This window comes from Phalangium opilio, unplaced genomic scaffold, assembly GCF_054372755.1.
Source record: "Phalangium opilio isolate 3A_F unplaced genomic scaffold, DU_Popi_V2 ptg000105l_1, whole genome shotgun sequence".
Taxonomy (NCBI): Eukaryota; Metazoa; Arthropoda; class Arachnida; order Opiliones; family Phalangiidae; genus Phalangium; species Phalangium opilio.
In genome coordinates, this window is record NW_028324207.1 from 974,941 (window position 1) to 995,337 (window position 20,397).

A 20,397-nucleotide genomic window follows, 5' to 3' on the forward strand; every position below is an offset into this window, starting at 1 on the left:
GGGATTTCAAATTGGATCCGTGAAAACATATCTTTAATTACCCATAAAGTAATTAACGATACTTACACCCAAAACCATGAAAACACTTGACTCGTTTACTTACTCTGCTTTTAAGTTTTTCACTAAGGAATGGTTTCGTAATTGCATAGACAACGTCGAAAACCGCCGGTTCGTTTATGATATGGACTGCTTTGAATCGAGCTGGGAAACTGTCTTGTACGATTTGTATCGTTTGTTTCGCGTGGCTGGGTGTGAAATGTCGAACGTGTTGTAGGCCCAACCCTCGCATATCCAATATAGCCACGATTCCGTTAATTTGGACATCGGCCTCTTGGATAATTTGCTCTAAGCAAAGAAGATTGGCACGTAGAATTTCGTCGCCAGAGAATCGAGTCGTGTTCCATACCCCTGTACGGTTTATGGGCGTTACATTTTTAATTTTGGTCACCTTGAACTGTGCACCTAAGGTCATGATGACACGTTCCCAACTTTTGCGCAGAAACGCCCGACAACTCGATATCATCCAGAAGCGATATCTAGTTTACTAGGGAGAAGGTATAAGATGCCTAAGTACTCGCGCGCCATAGTCCCAGTCCCCCTTTTAAAATACAAGGGGGACGTAAAAGGAAGCCGGGCTATTTCGCCTCTCCTCAGTCGGAAAATACGTAATTTTCGTCATTCGCGTCACGCTGACGGGAGTTTTCAAGAAACAATGAGATGCTGGATGTAATTTAGAGGCGGGGATTAACTCCGGACCTACGTTTGGACTGGAGATAAAGCTAGAAATGTGGCGAATTTATACCTTCTCCCTATTAAACTAGATATCGCTTCTTGATATCATATCAAGTGATTTCAAATATAGACCTATCTGTTCTGATTCTATTGGGTTTTTCTTAGAACCGATAAAACGCGTCATCACGACCTTGACTAAGCAGTTCAAGGTTATCGAATGGGTTTAGCCAGTGACATACCTCCCCTGTAAATAAAAATTGCACGCCCTTCGTCATCTCGATGGGATAAAAAACCTTGTATCCCCGATGACAAGACATGCGTCGAATTTGACGGTAACAGTTCGTGGTAAAGATGGGGGTATTTAACGCGAAGGCTGTAGTAATGACGCAACAATTTAAAGGCACGATCGTAATCAAACTTCCTCGCTCGCAGGAAACGAATTAAAAACGCGTCATCAGAACGGGATACCAAATGAACATCGGCTTTGAGAAAAAAAATAACACCCCAGCGAATATTGTACGCATAATCAGCAAAACACTTTAATTTTGAGAAATACCAACCAAGAACCATTTCCCTCAAGGCTTGTATATCCCTTTCACGCCATGATGGTTTTTCCATCAACTCCCGTTCGGCCTTATCGACCAAATCGGGGCTAAGGCAACCCATTTCTGTGTCAAGCGTCATTTTAACCACAATCAGCGTCAAGATAATCAATTTCTAGTACAATTTTGATCTAAGTTGTTGCCTCTCATTTTGCATCCAACGCAATTGCCGTTTTTTTGGTTTCTACAGAGTGTTTAGATTCAGTTTTCAACTTGAAAAAACGCCGAGGGCCACAATACTCATTGTACATCAACAATTAACTTAACACACTTGATTTAAATATTTCCTTTAATACAACATGTCATATAATTTCTACAAATACATACACCTAGTTACTAGTGGTTAATGACTTATAGTACCACTACGTGTGTTAACTAACATCAATTGTTTAATATTTTTCGTATAATTTCTTGATAAACAATTACACTCGGTGCGATGCCTGACACTGCATACTTTCAGATAAATGCGTAAAATTCGGTTGATACTTCGTTAAAGCTAATCTCAAACAATCTTCCAAATGATCGGCGGTCAATCGCGTTCGTTTCTTTGTCTTGATGACCTTTAGATCAGCCTGCGCCGCTTTACTGAGATGCAGCGATCCAAAACACGCGTGGACCCTTTGCGCGGCTTCCTTCAACAACGGGTATTTTTCTTTAGAAGCCAGTGTCCAAAATTGCTCATGATCAGCGCGGGTTTTCAATTCTATATCGCTTTGAATTGAAACGATTTCGAGTTCCAATTCGACGCTGTCCATTTTAAATAACGACGCTATCTTAGCGGATATGTTGTTAACGTCAACTTCGATGAAAGGGTTGAACATAAAAGCCACAACTGGTTCCAGTAAGCTAAAATCCTTGAATCTCTTCGTGAATTCGTCTTTCGTACTCGATAAGTGATTTATATACAAATCCAAGTTAAATTCGGCATCCTCCATACCGCAAAGTCGTATTTTCTTTAAATTCGGGAAATGTTGCAAGTTGCGATTACCGAGTTGATGAATCCATAGATCGAGCTTGCCTTTGAAGGCATTGACGCATCCTATCATTTGCGCGACCGTTTTTCCTTTACTTTGAAGTTCTTGATTGAGTTTATATAATTTAGCCGAAAAGTCCGCGAAAAACGATAAATCCTTCAACCATAAGAAGTTGTACAATTCAAGAGGGGCTTCGTTCCGCGATTCCAAAAACATTCTGACATCGGGTAAGGAATCAATGAATGCTTGTAAGAACTTCCCTTTCCCGATACTCTGCGCGTCAATATGCGAGGAACCTCCGTCGATCGCTTCGATTTCATCCAACAGAGGCTTAAGATTGGTTACGTCGCAAGTATGGGCGTTAGCGCGAATTGAACTTATGGCTTTAACGAGTACAGTTACAATATGATCGAAATGTACTATCTTGGTAGGTAACGCTTGCGGTTGATGTACGCAATGATAATTTAAAAACGGTGGGAATAACGGGTCGCGCATACACAACGTAACGAAACCGACTTCGGAACTCATCATAGCCGGGGATCCATCCGTGGTTATGGAGACCAGTTTATATAACGGCAATTCAATCTGCGCAATGAACGCTTTGAATAAATTGAACAAATCCGTTCCCGTGGCTTTCCCGCGGATCGGTATCATCTTTAGCAATTCCTCCTTTGAAATGGAGTCATCGAAGACCAAACGAATAAGGATTACGAGTCTGGGAGCGTCAGTTGACTCGTCTAATACGTCGAAATGTAACGAAAAAAATTCGCAACTTGTTAAATCATGGCGTAATTGCTCGTAAACGTTCTTGGATATTTCTTCAACGCGACGCGTTACGGTTTGAGTTGATAATGGGATGTCTTTAAAGGCGTTTATAATGTCTTCTTTATTTTCAAAGGCGCTTCCCAACGCTTGCGCCGCTTCTAAAATGGCTTCTTTCAACATTTCCCCATCTTCGAACGGTTTCTTCTTCTTGGCGATTAGAAAGGACAATCTAAAGGACGCTTCGGAATAACTTTTAACTTTGGCGGCTTCGTGGGCAATTACCGCTCGATCGCTATAAAACACCGATTTCAATTCCTTCAATCTGTAACTACGTAATGCGCTGTTTTCGGGGAAATCCGTTTCGTAGTTGCGATGAACTGATTTGAAATGTCGTTCCAAGTTGTTCTTTTTTAAGGTCGCGATGTTAAAGTTGCAAATTAAACATATGCACTTGTTGTCGTAGTAAGTAAAGAAGTATAGCTCTTCCCAATTTGGGTTGTATTTGCGATTATGGTCGCGACGTCGACGTTTAACAGCCGGTTTCTTTTTAAATGGCATATAAACAACCGTGACGGGCATCATAGCGTTTGTAATATGATTGTCCGATGTATCGTCGCTTGGCGATCCCGCTTCCGAGTTATCTTGCTGACTCATGGCGGTTAGCGTAAGGCTTAGCCGATCCTCCTAATTATGTCTTTCCTAAAAGGGGATGACGTAAGAGTTACTGACTGCCTTGACGTATCATATCAACATTACGCAATTATACAACTTTAACGCGATATAAATTGTGAACATTGCAGGGCCAATTCTTTACCTCATAAATTGTATTTTACACAAAACCGTATTCAAAAAAAGAACATGTTTTGTTGCGATGTGATTCATTGATACTTCAGGGCAGTTATTTTAACTCAAAAATGAACCCAACTGTTCAAAATGACCAGTTTAAAGGGTTTGGGACATGGGGCTCACTGGCTATTGAAAAATTCCATGACAGTTCACGCACATATTCAAAGTTCTTTCATGGTACAGTGGCAACCCAATGTAAATCTCTCTAAGCTTAAAGCATAACAAGCACAAGGCCGTGTATGGTGATACCAAGAAGTGATATCTAGTTTATTAGGGAGAAGGTATAAATTCGCAACATTTCCAGCTTTATCTCCAGTCCAAACGTAGGTCCGGAGTTAATTCCCCCCCCCCTAAATTACAACCAGCATCTTATTGGTTCTTGAAAACTCACGACAGCGCGACGCGAATGACGAAAACTACGTTTTTTCCGACTGAGGAAAGGCGAAATAGCCCGGCCTCCTTTTACGTCCCCTCGTACCCTCTACCGACACTACTGTCGGTAGAGAGGGGAGTAGACGGTGTATCCCTCCCTCTAAGCGCGCTTTAGTAAGAGGGGATACTGTACGCGCCTGGTAGGGGGGTGACACTGAGCTAAGAGATAGAAGGGTATGACGTTTGCATACGTAGAACTGACATTACTCTATACCCCGGCCTCCTTTTACGTCCCCCCTTGTATTTTGAAAGGGGGACTGGGACTATGGCGCGCGAATACTTAGGCATCTTATACCTTCTCCCTAATAAACTAGATACCACTTCTTGGTGATAATAAGTATTTTATAAAAATTACGTATACTGTTGTTTCACTATAGTTATGTTACTTATGCATCTATTATGTCGGAAAATACCGGTTTTCGTATGGGTGACACGTATGACATAGTATCTTAGAAACTAAACGGCTATTGTCACTACATAACCATTCGATTACAATTTACAAAGTGAGCATCATCGCGTAGTTAGTAAAGCTTAATATCGAAGTATTTTATGTGTATTCGAGTATTGTGGCCCATTTTTAAAGCTTATTAAACATTAAAAGCACTTACAAACAAAACGACACTTACTATGTTTTAGTCTCAATCGTAAGCAATCTTCAAATTACCAACGTAAACATTACCGTTATTCGCAAACTGAATTTATATTAACTCTATTAAAGCTGTTTATATTTTTTAAACCCCATAAACTTATTTAGGATAGATCTTAACACGATCACTTCACTTGTTTGTTTCCGTTTTTTAAGCCTTTGCTAAAATAATTTTCCAAAGACAAGCAATTTGACTTTCTCAAAGACCATAAAAACACTACCGATTAATTTAGCAGACGACATTGGAAGGGTGCCATTTTCAAATTTCAAACCACGTTTATAAGAGCTTTTTAATCGAAGAAGATAATTTCAAGGGCAATTTGATATTAACCGGCGTGACATTCCCTTCTTGAACAGACTGAATATTGCAGCGACTGGTATGTAAAACCGCCTAGATCACATGATTTTATGTACATAATTACTTATTTCATGATAATTCCTAGTTAATATGAGTAGTACAACTGGACAAGTCATTACCTGCAAGGCAGCAGTTGCCTGGGAACCAGCTAAACCCCTAGTTATTGAAACCATTGAAGTTGCTCCACCCCAAGCGGGTGAAGTTCGGATCAAAGTTCTGGCAACGGGAGTTTGCCACACTGATGCCTACACCCTAGAAGGGTTGGACCCCGAAGGCGTATTTCCGTGCGTCCTAGGACACGAAGGTGGAGGAATTGTCGAAAGCATTGGAGAAGGAGTCACTTCGGTCAAACCGGGTGACCACGTCGTACCTTTATACATCCCGCAATGCCGGGACTGCAAATTTTGCAACAGTCCCAAAACTAACTTATGCAGTCGCGTCCGAGCGACTCAAGGCAAAGGTTTAATGCCAGATGGCACCGTTCGATTCAGTTGCAAGGGTCAAAAGTTGTACCATTTCATGGGGACAAGTACCTTTAGCGAATATACGGTCGTAGCTGAGATTTCCGTAGCTAAGGTCAGGGATGACGCGCCTTTGGATAAGGTCTGCTTGTTAGGATGTGGGATCGCTACGGGATACGGAGCGGCTTTGAATACCGCTAAAGTAGAAAGTGGGTCCAACGTAGCCATATGGGGGTTAGGCGCCGTGGGTTTGGCCGTTGCCATGGGATGCAAGGAACGTGGCGCAAAGCGAATCATAGGAATCGATACGAACCCAGATAAATTCGAAGTCGCTAAAGCGTTCGGGTGCAACGAATTCGTCAACCCTAAAGATCACGCTAAGCCTATTCAAGAAGTGCTGATCGAAATGACAGATGGAGGGTTAGATTACACGTTCGAATGTATCGGAAACATTCATTGCATGAGAGCCGCCTTGGAATCGTGCCATAAGGGTTGGGGTGAATCAATTATTATTGGCGTAGCTGGGGCTGGACAGGAGATTTCAACGCGCCCATTTCAGTTGGTCACGGGAAGAGTTTGGAAAGGGTCAGCGTTCGGGGGTTGGAAAAGTAGAGATAGCGTACCGCAGTTGGTTGAGAAGTATATGAATAAACAACTGAAAGTTGACGAATTCATCACCCAGAATGTTAACCTTCCGGAAATTAACGAAGCGTTCAAATTAATGCACGAGGGAAAGTCAATTAGAGCTATTGTTAACATTCAAAAGTAATGTGCCAAACTACTACTAATACTACTATTGTTAAGTTCTCTATAATTCTGTTACAAAAACCATGTTGAATGTCAAACTCTCGTATTTTGTACTACTGCGAAATTTTTCTACCAAAGAAGTTACAATTTACTAAATAAAAATAAATCGAACGTCTTAACCCTTTAAATTGTGTCTTTATTTATTTAGTGTACAAATGTGACCGATATTTATGTTAAACCCGAACGAAGTTCAACTTCAAAATAATATTCTTGAACCAGATAGACCAAAATAGACCTAAGATGAGCTAGCATATGATTGCGACCTTCCAAAACGATAGTTGCTAAGCCTCTTTCAATTCCTCATTTATATACTCGTTAACCTTATCCTCCAGAAAGCTAAGCGGTCCCAAGGACATCAATACGACTTTATGAAACTTTTTCAAATCAAATTTGGCTCCCAATTTATCATTAGCCCGTTTTCTAAGTTCCTTAATTTTCAAATCGCCCATTTTATAAGCGCACGCTTGTCCAGGCCACATGACGTATCGTTTAACCTCTTTGGCAACATTCTCCTCAGCAGCCGCGCTATGTTCTAACATATACTTAATCGCCCTTTCCATGGACCATCCGAAATAATGCATACCCGTATCGACCACTAGTCTACAAGACCTAAATATTTCTTGACTCAATTGCCCAAAATGCGAATATGGGTCCTTATAAAGGCCCAATTCGTGGCCCAAATACTCTGAATACAAGCCCCAACCTTCACCGTAAGCGCTGTAAATCGCGAACCGACTCGGTACAGCGAAGTACTTGCGGTCTTCGTGGATTTTTAAGAATAGTGGTACATTCTCCCTTTCGATCATGAATGAATTTTGCATGTGGTGACCGGGAACCGCTTCGTGTAGGGCTAAACTAATCATCTCGTATTTTGGACTTTCGTTCAAGTTCCAGTCATTGACGTAGAAAGCTCCGGGTCGTTTACCATCGTACGAACCTGCAAGGTAAAAGGCCAGTGGTCCATTCGCTTGTGATTCTGGAAGCGATTCTATTTCTAATTTCGCTTTAGGAATGCAAGATTCATCGAAAATCGTTTTCAATATCGGGTAAATTTCGTCAAAAACTATGCGTTTGTAATCTCGCTGCAATTCGGATTTGTTTCCATAAAAAAATTGGGGGTCGTGCCGGATTTTGTTTGAAAATTCCTGAATGTTCAGTTTTAATCCTAATCCTTCAATGATCGATTTCATTTCCTTTGATATGCGATCAACTTCCTTTAAACCGATATTATGAACCTCTTCGGGTGCCATATCGCAACTCAGGTGAAATTTCAAACACCGTTCGTAGTATTTTTTACCATTTGGCATAGAAGTAGCGGCGATTTCCGATCGGGCGTTGGGAATATATTGCGTTTTTAAAAATTCCCCGATCTTCGTAAACGATGGGAGTAACGATGTTTCAATTGCTTCCTTCGCCTTTGTTTGAATTTGACTCTTTTCGTTATCGGTCAGTTTCGAAGATTTCAAACTTTCATCGGAGAATGGTTTATAAAAATCGGAGCTTTCGATATCCGCGTTGACAATGTTTTTAATTTGATCCAAAACCGAGATGACGGAAGAAACGTGATTGGTTGTTTTTTGTTCGATGCCTATTTTCATCATTTCTATCATTCCTTCGGATTGGTTGGCGAAATTGAGGTATCGAGAGACTATTTTGCCTAAATCTTCAACTGTATCTTTCTTCATGTAATTGACCAATTGAACTAATTCGCATTGCGGACCTTCGAAGTAATTAATGGGTGCGCTATGCCACGTGAATTCGTATCCATCAACTAAATTGTTTAGCTCCATTTGAAACAGTTTCAAATTATCCAAATCGCCAATTTCAGAAGTTGATTTTTGAAGTTCCTTGGCTCTATTAAGAAACTTCTGACAGCCATCTCGTCTCGATTCGAATCCCGCTTTGCTGTAGGATTCTAACTGATCGTCATAGTCGTGTATTCCAACGCAAGTCGCAAATTCAGGCGTGTCTTTGAGCCTCCATTGCATAAACTCCTCGAAAAACTCCATTGCATTGGACATCTATTGTACGTAAATTTATTTTCTTTGGTATGTTTAATATTGTACCAAAAATGGCAGTGCATTGAAAGCAATGAATGCTAGACCAACGACAATTCGTGATAAATTTTAGCGCATATCTTAACGAACATAAAATTTAATCACTACAGTAAAAGCTGATAACAGTTTTACAACTTGTGTTTAAGGGAAAGGGAAGAAAAGCATTTCACATTAAAAATTTATCAATGAAATTCTTTATACAATGGCTATAACGTTAACCCCAGTGTTAAACTCTTATTTGCGTGAACAATCATACATCTTTTAACATCATTCTTACCTAAAAATTCGATTTTACGTGTGAAACTACGGACCCAACCGGTAATTAAAACCCAACGTTACAGTGTTAACTTGTCTTTGGCAATGACTGACTGACTCAGACTGACACTCTGTTGCGTTGCGCTATGGTAGCAGAATGTGTAGCATACGACGGCCACGCGGCGTCGCTGACCAAGAAGTATAACTGGCCCTGCTGCCCCAGTAGATGAAAAGCCTTCTATCGCTTCTATGTAGACGCGTTTACACGAGACACTTTAAAACGGTTTTGGAAAGTACTAAAAGGAATATTACGCTGTTAAAAGTGAAGATCTTTCACGAGAAAATTAAAATATTACTTTTCAAAAAGGGTTGGTTAGGTCTTTCCAAAACGGTTCCAAAGTTGTCTCGTGTAAACCCGGCTTATGTTAATAATAGGAGCGTTACATTTTTATAACCCAACCATTAACTTTTGATAACTAACACTTTTAGAAATACAAATGAATTTGCAAAGTATCATGATTTTAATGATAGAAACTAGTTTGAGCGAGTGTAATTTACAACTTTCGTGACAAGTGACGAACAAAAGCCTTAAAAAATCACACTTTCACGATATTCTTTTCGAAGTCCGTGAACCAAGTCACGTTTAAACTCTTATTTTAATGGAGTTTAAAATGGAATTATATAGGGATAGATTTCCATTTACAGCGCCTTCTCGCGCTGAGACCATTTTTAAGACCCGCCAAGAGCGACACCAAAGCGCTAAACTGCATTAAATTGAAAACCTCGCAAATAACTTGACCTCTCAAAGAAAAGGTATACTTTCCCAATGGTAAAAAATATCACAAATCATTGTAATTGAAAAGGTCGCGTTGCTAAATTGCTAATTCTAATTAACTTCTGAAACTCGAACATTCTTCGAATTTTTTTTTTTTTTCATTTTTCCCAATAAATTAATGGAATAAATTGGAATCCCAAGGGCTTAAAGATAATTTCAAATTCCGATATCTCAAGCTTATCTCTTAACGAAAAAAGTGGTTCAACACAGGAAACTGGCGAAGATGTTACTAAATTGCGCAAGAACTCTAGTCTTGTCGCGCCAATGGGGTGTGGGTTTTTTTGCCCGGGGCCTAAGATGGCGTCTATACCATTTCTTCCAGTGATATACGATTATTTGAAACAGTAAAAAAAAAGCTGATACCGTTATAACAAGAATATGTAACCGCAATACAAAGAATGTACAAATGGTACCAACGTAGTATACGAAATCCATACCTTACAAAAGTGTGGTTACTAACTTAACGGCAGTGTTCATTTGACTATGGCGTCATACAGAACGAAAGGTGTTTTGACTCCGCCTTTCGAGGTTTCGATGTACACGTATTTTACTTGGGAATAAGTATTCGTGGTGAAATAATTCAAGATAAAACTTGGAAATTACAAGGAATAGTAGAAAAACATCGCATCGAGAAAGGGGGACAATTTTTTAAGATCCTATCAATTGAGCATCAGAAAACATCGAGGTAAATCAGACAAGTATGTGAACATGTTGGGTGACACTAAGTTACAAAGCCCGCCAATAGGGTGCATTTAATTAATTATAATTTTAGTATTGCGGTCATCTCGGCTATATTATTACAAAAATATTTCATTACTACATCAGATTGATGATACCGAAATATATTTAATCAGGGATAGATTTAATTTTAGAAGTAGGAATGGAGAACGGTTAGTATTTACTTCAGTCCGACTCATAGCCCAGTATAGAGCCCCTCCCTCCAACACGTAGCGAAAATTTTAAATTATCTTAGTGGCTCACTTAAACTACGTTTTGATGACGTTGCTGACGGGAACGGCGGTAAATACGTAGTTCCTTTTTACCTCTGTCGCTATCACCCGCCTCTTCTTTCATAATCCTCCGTCCGTGGAAGGGGGTCCGGGACTTTGACGCACGCCCACATTACTCTGTTCCCCATTCCTACTTCTAAAATTAAACCTATCCCTGGTATAATGTTATGTTCCCAAAGGCCGGGAATTGTTAATGAAGTGTACTTTTTGTTTTTAAATCTATATACTTTTGGTTATAGCTCTAATTCTTCTCTTTATAACGATACATAATACTTAGGGATACGACCATAAGGGCTCGAGTAGTTTAGCAATAAGGTATAAAACCCTCGGTAGCAATGACGGATACAAAACCTTTCTCCTCGTGTTTTAAAACGCAATGAATTCGATCTAAACACGTGCTCGCGTATCGATTTTAACTTCACTCTTAATCTCTTTTGGCCGTCTCATCTTCAGGCATACGTGTCATGGACGAAATCCAAAAGAATTCCAACTGTACAAATCTGTAATACAGATCTACAAATCTCATTTCCACCAAATCTGCCATTAGAGAAAAAAACTGACACAAATAACGGGTAGAATACGACAAATGCAAGGTCATCTCGTATCGTCTTTACTTAAGTACATTGGAGACAATCCACTTTTTTCGTGGTTAAAATTCAGGGGGTGGCAAATAGCAGGTAGGTGGGTTACCCGACTAGGTGGGGTTAACATTTGGAGATCGGGTATAAATACGGTTAACACTTTCCCAAATCAACCAACAATTCCTTTCACTTCGGACCTTAAGAGAACCAGCAAATCTTCTCAACCAACTATCATCATGTTCAGAGTAAGTACTTGAGTACTTGGAGATAAGCTTCAATTAAGTAGGATATGTATTTATATAGAAAATATTAGATGGTAAGGTATAACTTAGAAGTAATAAATAAATGCTTGTCTGGACAAATTTAACAATTTACTTGGCTGAGGATTTTAAGGGAATTAGCTATTTTCGATAAATGTTTAATTGGCTTGGTGAGACTACAGCACAACCATGAAACCATATAAGAACTTAGAACGTTAAAGCAACCGAATTGTAACAGAAATAGTTGTAATCCAAGTTTTAGACTGCTTAAATTATAATGAATCGTTGAAACATTTCCAGACTCTTGCCCTCGTATGTTGTTTGGTGGCCGTCATGGCTCAACCATTGCCCGTTGTAAGTACTTAAAATCATCCAGTACTTAATTAAGTACCTCCGTTGATGTCCCAGGAACTAACAAACCAACCTTCCAATAAATTTTCGCAGGACGAATCCCCCAAACCCTACTCCTTCAGCTACGAGGCTCAGGGCGAAGATGGCGGTTCCAGCTCCCGATCCGAAAGTGCCGACGGTAGCGGTACCGTTGTTGGTTCATACACCTTGACCAACCCAGATGGAACCACCCGTAACGTTCAATACACCGCTGGCCCAGAAGGTTTCAGTGCCTCCATTGATACCAACGAACCAGGAACCAAGGCCGAAAGCCCAGCTAATGTTGAATTGAGAGCTAACCCAATCGATGTTGCCCCAGCTCCAGCCCCAATTGCTGTAAGTATACTCAGTCTCTAATGAACAACACAGTCTAGTGTCAACCTTTCAAAAAGAATTTTAGCATTTCATTTAAAAATAGTCTAAATTAGGGTTTAGAAACAAGATTATCAAACGTCACTCAAAAACAATTAGAAACGCTAGCAGTTGCAAAGTCTCATTTTCTCTAATTTGATTATAAATTTCTTGCAGGCTATCCGTCGCGTTGCCCCAACCGTCAGATACATTCAACCAGCTGTCCAACCAATCACTTACATCCGACCAGCTCCTCGACCAGCCACCTCTAGGTACGTCTTGGTACCAGCCGATGCTTTGGGAGGTTTAGGAGGTCTTGGAGGTTTGGGTGCTATCCGAGGATATTAAACCGCACACAACACCTATCCTTTAAACTCAACCGGACAAGGTCGCTTGGACGGTCGCACAAGTCATTCATATTGGGTTGACTTCGTCTGATTCTGGTTTAACGAACAACCCGCGCTTTTCGCAATGTCCATTGTATAAATTTCTTGTATTTAAATGTTAGTATAATTAGATTATCTCAGTTTAACCAAATATTAAGTTTTGTTTAAACAGTTTAAAATTATTCGTAGACCATATAGTTATACGCAATATCTATTACTCAATTCCGTTTGTATGTATATTTCAAAAAATGTACAAAAATATGTATTTGTTCCAATAAAATGGACGCTTAGCACAATTGAATATAAATAAGTTGTACTGATTATTTTCTATGAGGTAGTTTCCCTCCATTACCTCAGTTGGATAAGGGTGTCAGTAACTTGACACATAGAGGACCTTACAACGCGGCACCTTATTTGATAAAGAGAGCTGCCTATCCTGTAGCGTGAAAACAAATTTCCTCACGCGCATCCTTTATCTATGTTAGAACAAAGAGAAAGTGAAATAAAATTTCTCTCCCATCTAAAATGAAAACTACCAATTTATTACGTCGTTACTTTTGAGTTCTATAGATAAAAACTGTTCAAGATCGAATCTACCACACTATACGAAAGACCTTGGAGGTAACATCAAAGTATCGTCAATTAGGAAAATATTTCTTAATTTTTTTCCTTGGTCGTCACTCAGTAACAAAGCGCTAAGAACGCGATTTTAAATTTTAATTTGACACGTGGGCATTTATCATGCAATACGAAATGAGTGTTCTTTTGGGTAATTATTTTAACTATAGATGAAGGAAATATCTCCAAGGTTAACGAGGCCCTGAATTTTTCCAAATCGTAGCTATACAGTTATAGCTTGTATCAATACGCGTATCATTAAATTTATGGACTCACAAAATTTTTTCACTCTTGTACCAGCATTTCCTAAGATGAAGTTGCTAAGGATAGGTGCGGTTTTTTCTATGATCACGTTGTCATTGTGTACATTTACCGAAGTAATCGATACCAATAATGGATTAGTGCAAGGTATTTTAGTTAATACTCCAGTTGGTGTAACTGTTAAGGCGTTCCTAGGAATACCCTATGCTCAACCTCCAATTGGAAATTTAAGGTAAAGAGAATATTAAATTGGATTTTTGAACTCGTAATTTTTTAAAGAGTCAACTCTGAAACTAATATTTCGAATGACGTTGATGTACCAGAAGCAAAATAAATTATTTACTGATGTTTTAGGTTCAAAGGACCTTCTCCAATCGTTGACCGTTGGCCCAACGTATTCCTAGCTTATAACGGATCAAAGTCATGTATTCAAGGATTCGACAGGAACGCTGGTGGTACATTGCTAGAAAGATGGTTTGTACCCGAAGAAATAGACACATCCGAAGACTGTCTTACTCTTAACGTATTTACGCCACTTGACGCTCATAACGCGGCGGTAATGGTATGGATTCACGGAGGGGCATTTGAAATAGGGTCATCGACATCTTACAAGTACGATGGAGCAATAATGGCAGCGTTAGGAGACGTTATTGTCGTGTCCATGAACTACCGATTGAATATATTTGGTTTCCTGTACATGGGTGACAACCTTAAACAGGAAGTTCCTGGTAACATGGGACTCCTTGATCAAGAATTGGCCTTGAAATGGGTGCGAGATAACATCGGGGCTTTCGGAGGTGATCCTGATAAGGTAAGTGTCTTGACTAAGGCAAGAAATGAACTTAACACCTCACAAGACTTATTCCTTGACTTTTGAATAGGTGACCATTTTTGGGGAAAGTGCCGGTGCAGCTTCGGTTAACCACCATCTAGCGTCAGCATCGAATTCACAGAGATATTTTCAAAGGGCCATAATCCAGAGCGGAGTTAGTAATTCGCCTTGGGCATCAACGAACGTCAAATCAGCCACAACACTAGCCGAAAGAGTCGCTAATTTAGCCGGATGTTCCGATAACTCAATGGAGCGGAACAGTAACGAAGTACTTCAATGTTTCAGAAAAGCTGACCCCTATGAACTGGTCAAAGATACGTTCGGAGTGCCATTGATGTCAGTGTTCGAGGTGAAATGGGCACCATTAATCGATGGTGATTATATACCATATGACCCCGAGACTGCTATAAAAGTCGGAAGAGTTGGAAGAGATATTGACGTCATGGTAGGAACCACAACGGACGAAGGATCGACCATCGCCATATATCGAAAATTGTTGCAGATCCAAGAAGACGCGGTTTTTGATCAAGCTATGTTTCAACAACTTATACCGTGTAAGAAAAACCTTCCTACCTTACGCCAATGGAATTGTCAATCCACCTTATTCCCACTGCGTTTGCCGAGGCTTAACACGCGATTTTTAACCAAAAAATCTGGGTCAGACTGTTTCAGAGTCGAACCGTTTCAGTATTTTTGACTCGGAACCAGACGACGCATCACTTTGACCCAAACATGTCAGTTCAAAATCGCGCGTTAAGCCTTGGGTCACGCATCGGGAATAAAACGGATTGATGGAGTTGAAAATTAAGAAAATTTCTCTCTTAGTCTTCATTGGGACTAACGATAGCTTAGCAAGTGGTCTGATCCAGCACTTTTACACAAACTGGGAACATCCATCGGACCCAGCTCAAACTCGCCAGGAATTTATCAATTTGTTAACGGACGTATTCTTCCATTGCAAAACTAACATCATGAGTGACTTATTAGAAGCAAATGGCAACAATGTTTACCGATACCAATATAGCGTCCATCCTAGCGATTCACCTTACCCTAAATGGTCAGGTTCTGGTCACGGTGAAGATATATCACTTACCTTTGGTTTACCATTAGACCCTGCCAGGGGTTTCACTTATGAAGAGATGAAACTTTCCGCGAAAATGATAAGATATTGGACAAATTTTGCTAAATACGGGTATGAAGTCAATACATTTATGATATTGATCCAAAAAAAGTGTACGAAAACCGACGAAAAAAAAAATACAACTAGAACGCCGGACCTTTGGCTTGACACTTTCGTGCACGTTTTTGGGTCAATTTTTATGTTAAATAAATAACATTTATATTAATCTGTTTAACTTATTGCGAGAAATTAATACCTTATGAATGATTTTCGTTTTTAATTTAATAGAAATCCAAACGTGGGTGACATCCAGGTACCAGTTGAATGGCCTAAATACTCAACAGAGGACCGGAAGTACTTGGAACTTGGTATACCAATAAAGACTAGATCGGGGGAGAACTTACGGTACAAAGAATGCGCGTTATGGAGCGATTTATTACCAAAGTTGATGGCTGCCGCTGCTGACAAACAGAGCGCCAATTTAAGAACTACAAAATCTTAAATAAATGAAAATAAAATAAAAATTCAATAAAAATGAAACGGGGTTTTTAACGTCAATCATTTCGTAACAAGCAGAAGTATTAAATAAATTGACTTTTAATTAAACTGTTTGATATTTGCATTTTATTTTATACATAATATAAAACAGGAATATATTTAATTTTAGAAGTAGGAATGGAGAACGGTTAGTATTTACTTCATTCCGACTCATAACCCAGTAGAGATGGGCCGATACCAGTTTAAACCGATACCGATATAATCCGATACTTGGGAAACCGATACCTACCGATACCGATATTTTACCCGATCCAACAATTAAACCGATACCGATATTTTACCGATCCTTCGATTAAACCCATACTAAACCGATACCGATAAATTATCGATATCAATATTCAATAATAACAATAAATAAGAATATTGATGCTAAAATATACAAGCACCAGTACAAGCACTTATACAAGCACAAGCACCAGTACAAGCACTTATACAAGAACAAGCACCAGTACAAGCACTTATACAAGCACAAGCACCAGTACAAGCACTTATACAAGCACAAGCACCAGTACAAGCACTTATACAAGCACAAGCACCAGTACAAGCACTTATACAAGCACAAGCACCAGTACAAGCACTTATACAAGCACAAGCACCAGTAATTCCTTTTACCTCTGTCGCTATGACCCGCCTCTTCTTTCATACCCCTCCGTCCCGTGGAAACAGGGGTCCGCGACTTTGACGCGCGGACACATTACTCTGTTCTCCATTCCTACTTCTAAAATTAAATCTATCCCTGATATGGTCTAGGTATAGAAAGTAAATTTTTAATGGCTATAAATCCTTTTCAAAAGGGGAGGGGCGCCACTTCGATGTAACTAAGAGGGAAAGACATGGGGGTAAAACTTTGCCTTCCATCTCGCTTTTTGGCGCCTGCGCTGTAGCCATTTTGGTATCATGAGAGTGCGCAAAGATGACAATGTATCAACCCCTTTGTATGTCCTGATACTAATTGTTTTCTACCCCTTTTGTACATCGAAATGGTCTATGGAAGCTTCAATATTAGACTTACAGAGGATGTACATTATACGCTTATGACTGGTTGCAATTTCACTTTTACCGCGTGTAGAAAACCATTTTTATCTCGGTTAAATCTCTAGGAAACATAATATATATTTCCCAAGGCTAATAAAGGATTATAGAGATTTCGATGATATGATGGTTCGATTCCGTAAATTAAAACCTTAGAAAAGACAATTTTGTCATACGAAAACTGGTTCTACTAAGAATATTGGTTCCTTTTAAAGGGATAGTAGTAGAGATCATTACACTTTTTTTAAATATATATAAATCAAAGTCCTGACTGACTGACTGACAGACTGACTGATAATCAACGCCCAGCCCAAACCGCTTGCCCTAGAAAGCTGAAAATTTACAGGAACGTTACTCATGAGTAGTAGGCGCGTACTAAGAAAGATTTTTCCAATCCGCCGCAATCTTAAAAAATGGCGCCCAGAAATGTAAAAAATCTTCACTATGCAACAAAGTCCGCGCGTTTCCACCGATTTCACAAATATTTAGTACACTGGTTTCCTTTAACCTATGGACGGGATGAATGGTCTTTTGGGTTCGATTTGTTGGCATCTTTTTAAATGGCGGCCAAAAACTTAAAAACCCTTCTTTATGGAGTAATGTCCGCGTGAAAAGTAATAAAAAATGTCCCGACGGGCTGACGGGCAACGCCGAGTGCCTTCGCTCCTAGGGTGCTACAAAAATATTAGTCATCAGTAAAATCTACCCATTCCTTATATCATTTTGATGGAAGTTCTTATTACACGCGAGCGGGTAACAGCTAGTTTTAAATATAAACTTATTACCATAGTAAGTACGACATGGATGTCCTATGGAGCAAATGGTACCGTTGTGACGTTGCTCTGTTGTTACAGTTATGGCTACGAATCTTTTCCACCAACCAACTAACCAGAAGATCATACGTCATCACCACAAAACGGAAATAATTTATTACCATTTTCCAAATAAATTTTTTTCCGTTTAACAATTTAACTAACTTATTACCTTCTAAATTTTAAATTTTCCCAGATTTGAAAGTAGAAAAACCTTAATTTCTAGTAAGTCAAAATAAAACGCCCGTATGTGCAATGATCCCTTTAAGGATGTATGTACATGTACAAGAGATCACATTCGGTATCATGAGGAAAGTGGCGTGATTGATGTCATTTTAAAAGTCTTTAGAACGATAGAAGAAGCTATAGTTCCATCCGTTTCGATTCAAAGATTAAGATCCGCTAACCCAAGGGGTTAAATTTGAAAAAAAAATAACCGGGATATCTTCCTCCCACTAAGGGGTATTAAGATTATTTTTTAATAGCCGTGTCTACCTACGTTCGCACTAAAAAATAAGAAAGACCAAAGACGATATACCAAAAATTTGTCTAAGACTTAAGTTATAGTTGTTTGTTCTTTATACATAGTTTACAGACTAGGAGAATCCATACAATTGAAACAGGGAGGCGTGACATCAGGTGTTACACAAGGAGGCCTGACTCACTGGTGGAGTTTAAGCCAGGCCTTCTTGTGTAAATGGTATGAATTCTACTAGTTATGTTCAATTTTCTATAAGAACATCATACAGAATAGGGGTGGGCCCAAAAACAAACTCTTCCCGGTTTAAAGCCCCTTAAAAGATCTGGGCAACGCCAAGTACCTTAGCTAGTAAACTATAAGATCAAATGAAGTTAAGACTATAGTATGAACACGGTTAGATCTATCGTCTATTTCATAACTGACTGTTTATTGACTTAAAAAAAAATTCGGGTTCTTTACGACATAAGCCTTCCACTAGACCCTAAAACGTACCACAACCGGTCGCGGTATAAAACTCTATAAAATTACTTTTAAAACTAAAAATCGTTATCTATCTTTAAAGAAGACGATATTGGTGACACGCCGCTATACCCGGCGGACCAAGTGTCATGGTCGTTCATAGAAAAAAACCAACTTAACTTTAGCGAAAAAAACAACTTAAAGTTGTACCACATTAAAAAGCATTTTCATCGCTCTACCAAAACGGACTATTCAGGTCCAAGGCCATTTAGTAACTTAAACAAGTTACTTAAACTGAATTCTCCGAAAGTATATAAGGGTGAAATCATTTCAAGCCAAGTCACATCTCTTCCAGATTTCAAAGTTTCGAACCAGCAACTAACTCGCCAATATGTTGAAAGTAAGTAATTGATCTTACTGCATGAAACTGCACTAAAGAGTAGAGACCGAGATAGAATTGAAGATTTAGAACCATTTTCGTTGTTCCGTTATGGACTCTAAATATGACCGCGAGGACACCGATAGGTTTCCGGTATATTTACCAGACCAATTCGCAATGATTACCGTTTGTTTTCCATGTACAGATCGCCTGTCTTGCCGTTCTCCTGGTTGCCGTTTCGGCTCAATTACAAGAGGAGAAATACGGTCCACCACCTCCATACAGTTACAGCTACGATTCCGAGTTAGAAGGCGGTCGAACCTCCCGATCCGAAAGCACCGATGGTAACGGAATTATTATTGGCTCCTACTCAATCATCGATGATGATGGACGTCAAAGAATTGTCGAGTATACCGCCGGACCAGATGGATTCCAAGCTAACATTAAGACCAACGAACCAGGAACCAAGAGCGAACCTTCCGCCGGAGTCCAAATTGAAGCCAACCCAATTGAAATCGCTCCCGGTGCACCCACCTCGTACGCCAGAGCTCCAGCCCCAGCTATTGTAAGTACTAAGTCACCTTCCTTCGCGTACAAATAGGAATAGGCCTTTATAGAAAGTTTTTACGGCTTGCGCACCTTGTTGATTTGTCCCACCGCGCCTGCGCATTATAACAGCCATACTTCACCAAAATTCTCTCTGACGTGACATCACTAACCTTAACCGTTAAGATTAGGCTTCCATAGCCCATTTTAAGAGATGGATACACAGGAGAACGAGTAAATTATTTTAAATATTAATTAATTAGAGGAACAAACGCGTTAAAAAAAGCCCACCATTTTATCAGTCTGCTTTATCTCTCCAAATCTTGCCTCCAGTTCGTGTTTTTTATAACACAAAACTTGCTGAACTGAACTGACTCAATTTGAACTACAAGAGGGGCCAAGTACCCATAATTCCTTTAGAACTTTCTGTAAAGGCCTATTGGTACCTATAGATTAATGACGAAAGCACTAAACCCAAAGTTTGGAACAATTACTTATTGGGTCCCTATAGAGGTCCTTGGCAAGGATGCGATTAGTCAGGGCACGTAATG

The 20,397-nt window shown here is 39.6% G+C and overlaps 5 protein-coding genes across 5 annotated transcripts; 2 read left to right on the plus strand and 3 right to left on the minus strand.

Moving 5' to 3' along the window:
* Positions 1-52: 52 nt before the first annotated feature.
* LOC149625120 (alpha-tocopherol transfer protein-like) lies at positions 53-1,416 on the minus strand. The gene is made up of 4 exons (XM_089852074.1): positions 1,293-1,416; positions 972-1,214; positions 104-408; positions 53-61 (listed from the first exon to the last, which is right to left on the minus strand). Exons 1-4 carry the CDS (start codon positions 1,414-1,416, stop codon positions 53-55), a joined length of 681 nt encoding a protein of 226 aa, XP_089708200.1.
* A 189-nt stretch (positions 1,417-1,605) lies between these two features.
* On the minus strand, positions 1,606-5,174 carry LOC149625121 (general transcription factor II-I repeat domain-containing protein 2A-like). The gene is made up of 2 exons (XM_089851884.1): positions 4,978-5,174; positions 1,606-3,772 (listed from the first exon to the last, which is right to left on the minus strand). Exon 2 carries the CDS (start codon positions 3,725-3,727, stop codon positions 1,757-1,759), a length of 1,971 nt encoding a protein of 656 aa, XP_089708010.1. The 5' UTR covers positions 3,728-3,772; positions 4,978-5,174; the 3' UTR covers positions 1,606-1,756.
* A 271-nt stretch (positions 5,175-5,445) lies between these two features.
* Positions 5,446-6,751, plus strand: Fdh (alcohol dehydrogenase class-3 Fdh). The gene has a single exon (XM_089851891.1). The coding sequence runs from the start codon at positions 5,446-5,448 to the stop codon at positions 6,583-6,585; it is 1,140 nt and encodes a 379-aa protein (XP_089708017.1). The 3' UTR covers positions 6,586-6,751.
* LOC149625123 (uncharacterized) lies at positions 6,739-9,104 on the minus strand. Its single transcript, XM_089851885.1, has 2 exons — positions 8,958-9,104; positions 6,739-8,644 (listed from the first exon to the last, which is right to left on the minus strand). The coding sequence occupies exon 2, from the start codon at positions 8,642-8,644 to the stop codon at positions 6,905-6,907; it is 1,740 nt and encodes a 579-aa protein (XP_089708011.1). The 5' UTR covers positions 8,958-9,104; the 3' UTR covers positions 6,739-6,904.
* A 6,134-nt stretch (positions 9,105-15,238) lies between these two features.
* LOC149625124 (acetylcholinesterase-like) lies at positions 15,239-16,113 on the plus strand. Its single transcript, XM_089851900.1, has 2 exons — positions 15,239-15,651; positions 15,868-16,113. The coding sequence occupies exons 1-2, from the start codon at positions 15,251-15,253 to the stop codon at positions 16,079-16,081; spliced, it is 615 nt and encodes a 204-aa protein (XP_089708026.1). The 5' UTR covers positions 15,239-15,250; the 3' UTR covers positions 16,082-16,113.
* Positions 16,114-20,397: the final 4,284 nt, after the last annotated feature.